This window comes from Centroberyx gerrardi, chromosome 6 (genome assembly GCF_048128805.1).
Source record: "Centroberyx gerrardi isolate f3 chromosome 6, fCenGer3.hap1.cur.20231027, whole genome shotgun sequence".
In the NCBI taxonomy this organism is placed as follows: domain Eukaryota; kingdom Metazoa; phylum Chordata; class Actinopteri; order Beryciformes; family Berycidae; genus Centroberyx; species Centroberyx gerrardi.
This window is the reverse complement of record NC_136002.1, coordinates 32691767-32701766: the sequence shown is the minus strand read 5'-3', so window position 1 is coordinate 32701766 and position 10000 is coordinate 32691767. Positions and strand designations below refer to the sequence as shown.

The 10000-nt window shown below is 45.7% G+C and overlaps 1 protein-coding gene and 1 long non-coding RNA gene across 3 annotated transcripts in view; both read right to left on the bottom strand.

The window, feature by feature from the left end:
- The window catches only part of LOC144539402 (uncharacterized), a 154810-nt gene that overhangs the window by 60248 nt on the left and 84562 nt on the right, over nt 1-10000 (bottom strand). The gene's annotated exons all lie outside the window — the stretch shown is intronic.
- The window catches only part of exoc3l2b (exocyst complex component 3-like 2b), a 58164-nt gene that overhangs the window by 35098 nt on the left and 13066 nt on the right, over nt 1-10000 (bottom strand). For both annotated transcript variants that reach the window (XR_013504932.1, XM_078284157.1), the window contains exon 2: nt 769-1300. Coding sequence is in view for 1 of the 2 variants with exons in the window: in XM_078284157.1 (XP_078140283.1) it covers nt 769-1300 (532 nt within the window). In the remaining variant the exon portion in view is untranslated. The remainder of the gene's footprint in view (nt 1-768; nt 1301-10000) is intronic.

Below are 10000 nucleotides of genomic sequence, written 5' to 3'. Positions count from 1 at the left end.
CACCATCCCTCTTTACCTTAACAACTTTCTCTTAACAGAATCCCTTTATCCCTCTTTACTTTAACAAACTCACATCATCCCACCTTACCGCAACAAACACTCCTCATCCCTCTTCACCTCAACAGAATCCCCTCATCCATCCTTACCTTAACAGACTCCCTCATCCTCTTTACCTCAGTAGATCCCCCTCATCCCTCTTTACCTCAGCAGACTCCCTCATCCCTCTTTACCTCAGTAGATCCCCCTCATCCCTCTTTACCTCAGCAGACTCCCTCATCCCTCTTTACCTCAGCAGACTGCCCTCATCCCTCTTTACCTCAGCAGACTCCCTCATCCCTCTTTACCTCAGCAGACTCCCTCATCCCTCTTTACCTCAGCAGATTCCCTCATCCCTCTTTACCTCAACACTCCCTCATCCCTCTTTACCTCAGCAGACTCCCTCATCCCTCTTTACCTCAGCAGACTCCCTCATCCCTCTTTACCTCAGCAGACACTCCTCATCCCTCTTTACCTCAGCAGACTGCCCTCATCCCTCTTTACCTCAGCAGACGCCCTCATCCCTCTTTACCTCAACAGACGCCCTCATCCCTCTTTACCTCAACAGACTCCCTCATCCCTCTTTACCTCAGCAGACACTCCTCATCCCTCTTTACCTCAGCAGACTGCCCTCATCCCTCTTTACCTCAGCAGACTCCCTCATCCCTCTTTACCTCACCAGACACTCCTCATCCCTCTTTACCTCAGCAGACACTCCTCATCCCTCTTTACCTCAGCAGACTGCCCTCGGAGCTCCTCCTCCCTCTCTTCTTCTTCTCTGCGGGGGAAGGCGTTCCCTGCAGCGACCCCTGTGGCGAGGGCGTGGCGCTGCCCTTGCTCCGCCCCGACACCCTCAGGTTCTTCCCCAGCCTGCCCAGGCTCTTCAGCGGGGAGGTGAACTTGAACGACCCCTTCCCCGAGCCGCCGCCCCCTCCGCCTCCTCCGCCTCCTCCTCCCCTCTTCCCCTCGTTGGCCTCGTTCTCGTCCTCCTCGTCCTCGAACGGGTTGCGGTCCCTGGGGGCGCCGCCGTCCAGCAGCGAGCCGCCGGGCGACCAGTGGTTGCCGTGGTCGCCGTTACCGTGGACGCCGTCCCCGCCGTCGTCGAAGGGGTTGTGGTGGTGGTGGTGGGGGGTGATGTTGAGACTCATCCTGCGCAGGATCAAAGCGTTTTCGAGCGTCGGACCGCCGCCTTTCAGACGCACCGGGAGGTTTTTGAGGATGGGCATGATGGAGCTGGGGGAGGGGGGGGGAGGGAGGGGGGAGTCTGGGGAGAGAGAGAGAGAGAGAGAGAGAGAGAGGGAGAGAGAGAGAGAGAGAGTTGTAAACATTAGATTAGCATTGCAGTGAAAAGTCAACCAATCTACTAAATCAATCAATCAAGAGCCACAGTACTCAGTGTCAGAAACGGGTGAAAATACATCAAGTTCTGAGTCAGTCTTCAAGCAACAAAACAGAAACATTCTTTATTTCATGGCTAATACAAAAGAACATATTAAACACATTGGGCCATGCTGTGGCCTTCACCAGGCAGCAGCTCACCTGCTCGCTGTTGAAATCAGCAGCAGGTTTTTAAACCTCGGTCTAAACTCCGCTTCTCTCTACATCTTACAAACACTGACCAGCGTCTGCAGCCACACTTCCCTCATGTAGGCGGATGAGATTATCTATTTTCACAGGAAAATCTTGAAATATTTTAATTTCTAGTGCTTGGCGCTGATGCTGAGCTCTCAGTGCAGACAGGAACACAACAGCGTCTCCTTTCTGCTGAAAACAAGGAGAATAAGAAACCAGGTTCCTGCTCAACTTTCTACTGTGACTCAAATTTTAATCATTAAAGGTTTTTCTTATTTCACCGACCAAAGCCTTTCCCAAACCTTAACCAAGTTGTTTTAGTTCCTAAACTGAACCGTTAGCCGACCTGCAGCTGAAAATGTCCGGTTCATGTTTTTGTCACAGAATCCAGTTTGAGGTGGAGGAACGTCGTTTTTTAGTTCCTGTCCACAGTATGTAAATTTGAGTTTCGGAGTTCCTGCTCATTTCACAACTTTTCATGACGTTCCCGCTGGACACAGCCTGGGAGAAGTGTACGTTAACTGCAGTGTTGTGTTTGTCCTTGAAGTCCAGCTGGCTGCAGACCAGCAGCGGAGTCTCTGACAGTCTGAGGACACGCCGAGCCCCACTGACACGTTACAGGTTTATGACGTGAGATAAGATAACACAAGATAACACAACACACAGCCGGGCCGCTGTTATCCTGTCACCATGGCAACACATCAACCCCCTCCCATGTACCAAGAGATGCTTCGTTCAGCTCAGTTCAGTTCAGTTTTGCTCCTTTGAGTTTAATTTAGTTTAGTTCAGTCCAATATAGTGTATTGTAGAGTAGTTTAGTTCAATCTTTATTAGAATCCCAGAGGGCGACTGATTTGCAGCAAAAAGAAAAAACATTCCTGTGAAATGCACTATAATAAAACAATAATATGAAGCCTTGTTATTTGTTTAATGTGGGAATAAATTCACTGGGAAAACTATTCTAGTCACAGCTTTGGATCTAAAAAAAAATTACCCAATAATAATAATAATAATAATAATAACCCCCTGTATCGAGCAGGCAACTTGACCAGTAAGTACAAGACTGTAGAAAACCTGAAGTGTTTCGCTCTTCTGTTATAAGTTGAGATACAGAAGAACGTCTTGAAGCCTCCAGTGATTCTATTTTTTCTTCCTGGAGCTAAATAATAGAAAACTAAAAAGCTAAAACTGGATTTATTGGTGGGAATTTCTTGTAAGCTGTTGATCCCAGAGGTCAGAGGTCAGCAGGGTCTCCCTCTTCACGACCCCACCCTGCTAAACTCTACTCTAAACTGTATTTGTTGTCAGGCATCATTAGCTTATCAGGAAGGACTGATGCCTGTTGGAGACTCAGTGGTTTTAGTTTTAGTGTTACCTTGCATGTTTCAGATCAGCTGTTTTAAGGCCTGCTGGTTTTCTTTCCTACAGCTCGTTAACTGCAGTTCATTTCCTTCACCTTGCATCAGGTGTAAACTCGGCTGGAGTGCGTTGGACATATTTGTGACTCGTAAACCAGCAGAGATCTGGGTCTGGAGAGCCGCTGGTTTACAAGACGATCTTTGCCACGTTAAAGTTTTCCAGCTCTACGTCAGATTCAGCCGCACCCAGCAGAGGGTCAGGAGGAAGTTCCTCACAGACCGTGTCAGTCTGCAGGATTAGATCCTCGCCCAGTTATAAACCGGCTGATATCACATGTTCCCACAGCAGTAAACACCGAGACAAAGAATCATAAACTCATAAACATTAACAGATGAGGGTCATAACCCGGGAGCCGGCTGGCTCACAGGTCTGCCTGCTGGTTTAGGCGGGAAAGCTGCCGCCATCTTTACTAACCGACGGCAAACTGTCATTCACACTGCAGAAAATACCCACAATTCATTCAGTCCACCTGAGACTTCAAGTCTTATTTTACTTACAAAGCTGCTGTTGGGGTGAGAAAATGTCTCTTGTTTCTGATGCAAATCAACTTGTTTCAAACCTTCAATTTCCTTGAATCAAGTGACCTGATACTGACACTAGAGGAGTGAACCGCTTCATCTCAAGATGTAGTTCAAGATAAGTCAAGATATTCTCAACACAGGTGAAACTGCACTGGAAACAAGTCAAGTCATCTCACCACTGGAGGAGATTTCCACTTGTTTTAAGGCATATAGACCTTGTCAGTCTGATGCCCATATAAGGCTCACGGTTCCATAGTGATTTCTCCGTTGGGAGAAAATGAGCGGGGTTTCACATGATCGTCTCTGTCAGTCTGCGTTTAATGCAGGATTCAAGTCAGTTTTTACCTTTGTATATTTATGTCTCTAGCGACTCTGGGTCCGTTGATTTCTGTAACCGTTTTCTAGTCCAAGCAGTATTTTTGCGAGCAAAAAGCTAAACACTTCATGTAATTTGCGTCACCCGCTGGTGGCGTGGTGTAGGTCTCCCCTCGGCACCTTCTCTCTCTCTCTCTCTCTCTCTCTCTCTGAGCACCGCCACGTTTGCTGAATCGATCGCATATCTTTGATTTCCACATTTTATATTGTAGATAGAACTAATCATCAGAGTGAACTTAGAATAACACCAGTAGTATATGGAACTTGGAACATCTTAAAAAATCGTGTGGGAGCGGTGAGGGTTGCTAAGCAACGTATAGACTCAAAGTAGAAGATGCAAATTATATGCGCTGAAGTGTTTAGCTTGTTGCTAGCAAAAATACTATTTATAAAACGGTTACAGAAATCAATGGACCCAGAGTCATTAGAGACATAAATATACGAAGGTAAAAACTGACTTTAAAAATCCTGACACATGCCTTATATGGGCGTGTGGGCGTCAGACTGACGAGGTCTGTGAGACTCAGTGACTTCTTCTATCACTTCTTTCAAGAAATCATCATAAAACAAGCTGGAAAATCTGGAAACTTTCTCCAAGAGACAATTTCACTTTTACCAAGTAAATGTCCTGAAACAAGTTACATTCTCCTGAAAAAAAAAAAGTCAAACTTGTTGAAACTAAAATTATCAGCCAGTGCAGTGAGATGATTTCACAAAAAAATCCTAAAATAAGCTGTAGTCTGGAGTCTGGAGACAAAATAAATAACTGAACAAGACTGATGTAGATGTTACCTGGCAGGAAGTCTGTGATGTAAAATCTATTCTGTGCTTCTAACCTGTTTCTAATCTGCTGTCTGAAGTCTGATGCTTCTCTATGGAGGGGAACTGACACTGGTTCAGACTGAAAGGTTTAATAAACATAAAGAAAGAGATTCACTTCAAAACAATTCAGCAGCATGACTAGTTTTTTATATATTATATATATATACTGCTGTGTCGGCGTTCCTTTATGTGCTAGAAGTGATTTTCAGGCTGTTCCTCCAGACAACGGCAGTGAATGGAGAGAGAAAAAAAGCAACAGATCACAGAATCACTGATTTGGGGGTTTTATCGTGGAGGAAGAGACACGACCCAAGACTCTACCAGAGTCACACAGAGCTTTAAATAAACCGCTCAGACCTGTCCGGTCCCCCTGACAGCTGGTTCAAAACAAACTGCTGCAGGTTAAATGGAACACACCCTCGGGCGGGCGGAGCTTCCACTCTCCATTACACTATCAGTCTCCTTTCCGCTCCCATTGTTTGTGTCCAGAAGTTTCTCTTGAAGAAAACATGTTGTGTGAGCGGCTCCTGTGGGTTTCCTGAGCCTGCCGCCGGGGCTGCTGGGTATTTATGGATCCAACACCGCTGAATCACTTCCTACTTCACCCTGCTGTGTGTGTGTGTGTGTGTGTGTGTGTGTGTGTGTGTGTGTGTGCCCACCTTGGTGTATGTGTGTGTGTTCATGCATTTTTTGTGCACATAGTGTGTCTGTGGGTACATGTTTGCTTGTGTTGCTTTATCTGTGTACGTGTGTGTGTGTGGGTGTGTGTGTGTGTGTGGTGTGAGTGTGTGTGTGTGCGGTTGCATGTCTTCCTTAGTGTGCATATGCTTAAGTGTGTGTATGTAAGTGTGTTTATTTGCATGCTTTCCTTCACAAGTACATACATGCCTATATGTGTGTTTCTTTAGGTGCATGTGCTCATGTATGTGTGTGTGTGTGTGTGTGTGTGTGTGTGAGTGTGTGTGTGTCTATTCCTGGCAGCAGCAGAGTGGCACAGCGGGACGTCCAGAGCTAGTGAGACTGGAAACCAGCATGAACAACATCCGATCCAGTAAACCAGCAGGACCGACGGGTGCAGACGGAGATTTAGGTTTCCAGAGATTATTGAGACAGCAGGAAGTGAACTGAAGTGGAAAATGAAGACTCTCTACCTGATCCAGTTCACACAGGACTAGAAGTCTGTCAGTAGAGTCAAACCAAGTCTGATCTATCCTCCAGTTTCAAAGCCTCCGTAACGCTTTCTGTTTGCTCAGGTTTGATTCTCAGACTAAATATCATGTGAAAGCAGCGCTGTTGAACAGTCGACTTGGAAGTCCCGAATGTCGGACTTTCCCAGCTGCACATGAACGCAGCAGAATAGTTACGGCTAAAAAATGAAAATGGTAGAAATCCCAGATCCAGATCAACACCAAAATCTCATCAGCTGATCCTCCGAGAGAGAGAGATCTGTCCACCAGATTTCAGAGAAATATGTTTGTTACTTTTTTGAGAGATCTTGCTAACAAAAAGAGAGACAGACAGACAGACAGGGGTAAAAAAAAAACATAACCTCCTTCCAACTTCATTGAAGAGAGGGAATTTACTGAAGCTGATTACACAGCTGAAGCTGTTTCCAGGAGAGCTGTTAACTACAGCGATTTGCTATTTTCATCATCCATCATCCTCCACCATGGCCGTTGCTATAGTGACCAGAGATTGCCGCGTTCGCGTAATATCGGAAGAAATGAAAGAACAGGAAGATGTCTCGATGTGGAACACCGACATCCGAAATCAGTTTTATCTATGAATGTAAAATCTTGTAAATTATCTTGGAGACCACAAAAAAAAACACGTTCTACTTGTAATCACCACTAGGGGGCAGAGTGAACGGGTTTTCAGCAGCTCATACTTATGCTGCGTTCACGTCATTTGGGATTTACCGTAATTACCAGCTTCCAAATGGGAAAACCGTTCATGTCAACCTCAGAGTGGGAATTCTGAGTAGGAAACACGGGAACTTTCCGAAGGCTCCGATATCTCCGACCTGACGGTAAAAACACAGAAGTGTGTCGACGCAGCAACAAACGGCTTGCCGGTCGGCGACGAGACAATTTACAACATCAGTTCAAACTTAAAATGATGTTTTGGTTTCTTTTTCTCCTCCAAGTCTCTCAGAAGAAGGCAGCATGTCGGTTAACAGTGAAGAGAAGGAGCACAACAAAGACTGAGCGCTCCGCCGCCATCTTGAGGTTGACAGTGAACACAACGCCCGAACACAACGCGTCAACGCTTCCAAGTCGGAGCAACAGGAAGTCTCCATGTCACGATGGTGATGTCATGGAGGACACTGTTTCATATTAACTATAACTGTCTCTCTGGTTGACACGCAGCGTCCCTCCACCTCCACCTCCACCTCCACCTCCACCTCTACCTCCACCTCCACCTCCACCTCCACCTCCACCTCTACCTCCACCTCCACCTCTACCTCCACCTCCACCTCCACCTCTACCTCCACACTCCCTCTGACTCCAGACCTCCTCGTCCGAGCAGCTCTTCAGTATTTATTCCACCCAGCATGTCTGACATTCCTGGCTGAGGAACTATTGTTCAGCGGCTTCCGAAGTGTTTCAGAGGCAGAAATCCTCTGGATGGTTTTTCCATCTGGGAGGTCCAGGGTCTCCTCAGATAGAACCGGTCTCTCTGCTGCAGGGTTTCCCCGCTGCTCATTATTTAAGGCTGAAGAACCACCTCCAACATAGCTTTGACTAAACAATCAAGAAAATCCAAAATTCAATTATTATTATACGTCACTTTCATTAAGAGCTGTTGTTTTTTTTCTCTACTGTCCAATTGGATCAACGGAGAGGCGGGGCTTCTGCAGTAAACAATAAACATGGAGTTTCACCCGGAGCTTAGCTTCACAGACTGGATTCACCAAAGTCTGAACAGAAACCAGCAGGGAGGCAAATCAGAGCTGCACTTCATTTCTGGTAACTGTTTATAGTGATTTTTTATTGTTTAAAATAATTGTATAATTTAGCTAAATCACCTTAACCTTACTCTAGCTAGCAGACTAAACAGCTGGTTGAGTGGACTACATTTATATAGCGCTTTTCTAGTCTACCGACTACTCAAACCGCTTTAAACAATTCCTACATTCACCCATTCACACACACATTCATACACCGATGGCAGCAAGTTACCACGCAGGATGCTGGCGCAACCATCGGGAGCAATTTAGGGTTCAGTATCTTACCCAAGGAGACTTCGAACCACCGACCTTCTGATTAGTGGACGACCCGCTCTACCTCCGGAGCCACAGCCGCCCCTGAGTGACTGACAGCTGTCGTCAGCTGAACCTGTGGTTGCCTAGCAACAACAACACAAACTGCAGCAGCTGCTCTGCTTTGCAGACTTCAGGCAGAGCAGCGCCTCGCGTTGTTCAGCCTTCAAAATACAAAAAGTAACCAACCATCACCTGGAGGTGCTGCTCTGTACGAACATCAGATTGTGATCTTCTGCTCCCTGCAGGGAAACTGGGATTTTATATACGAAGATTTCTGTTCCAAAATGCTTTAACTTTGTGCTATCAGTCACTTTGTGATAGAGATGTCACTTTGTTAAATGGTAGATTTCATTTTGGAACCAAACTCTTACATTCATTCCTCTGTGTGGTGATTCTGGCCTGAGTCGTCCTCAGGCTGCAGGGAGGCGTGGATCAGATCCATCACCAGAGCTGCTGGGCTCTATGCAGTGCGGTGTTGGAGCGACCACAACATGTTTTGGTGCAAAATCATCCTCATTTATCATAAACTAAAGTTCTGTTAATGTTCATTTAAGATGATTTAAGGTGATTTGGTGAGTTGTGGTAACGCCCATTCATTCACTGTTAGCGGTTGATAAATTTCGCCCATGGTCGCTTGGCGATTGCTAAAGAAATAAACCATGAATTATGGTTTCACTGGGATCTTAGATTACTGTCAGGCAAACAGAGACAAAACATCTGAACATCTTATAAAACAACAGAGATAAGATGGACATGAACAAGGTTTGTGTTGCTAGCTAGCTAACAGTTTGTTCAGGTTAACTGAGCTGACTCTTCTCAAGCTACAACTCAGAGTGTTTTGGAGTAGAGACTAGGGCTAAAGACAAGACAGTTTACTGTGTCACAGTAACCAAATCCACCTTATCACACTATTCACTTTTACTGAGAACGTTACTGAATGGATCTACAGCCACACCACAACAAGCTGACTCAGCTGCTCTCTGCTTCTAGCTGCTTCATACAGATTTACACTTTATTAACTAACACACAGTTCTACAGATTTACACTTTATTAACTAACACACAGTTCTACAGATTTACACTTTATTAACTAACAGACTGTTCTACATGTTCCTCCATCATGGAGACAGGCTGCTGGGAGCAGATTTATGATGATTTATGCTAACTGAACAGGTGACATAAAACAGAACAGGTTTATTAAATCACATGTAATGTAATGTGTTGTTGCTATTAGCGCATGTTGTCTTGGAAACGAACTTGACTTGTCCTGACACTCACCGATGTGTTAAAAATTAATGTTTCTTTAAGAATGTGTGCAGGTGAGGAGGTGAGCTGTGAGCCGTCTGTCACGCTCACAACACACAAACAGGAAGCAGCACGGCCAACCAGGAAGTGGAAGAGATATCCAATAGGACGGCGACGCAAACCAAAGCCTTGACCTATGGGTGGACAGCACACCGAGTCAGAGTGATGCATCGATTTAGACACACACACACACACGCATGGATCCAGACCAGTATGTGTGTGTGTGTGTGTGTGTGTGGATCAGGCTTCATGTTGACTAATGGCTCCACAGATAATCGGCTGCAGTGTGACAGCTGGAGGAAGTGTGTGTGAACAGGCGGTACGGCCCGAACACCAGGAAATAATCGTTTCATAAATCAGCTGACGGCTTCACTCTCATCCTGCTGAGGCTTCACCACTGTTCCTTTTTTAACTGGGATCCATGCCCCCGTCTTTCCTCTATCGTTATATAACAGTCCAGCTCTGTACCACCTACCATGACCAACACTGTGAATGTCATTAATAGAAAAATGTCAGCATATATTTGCAATGAAGTATAAAATCTGCACCTTTGTTTTCATATGCATGTCTTAAACATGGCCGCTACTCTTCTTCTACGCTTCTTCCCTGTGCGGCGTTTTACAGCTCACAGGGAAGAGGCGTAGAAGAAGAGTAGCGGCCACGTTGAAGACATGCGTATGAAAACA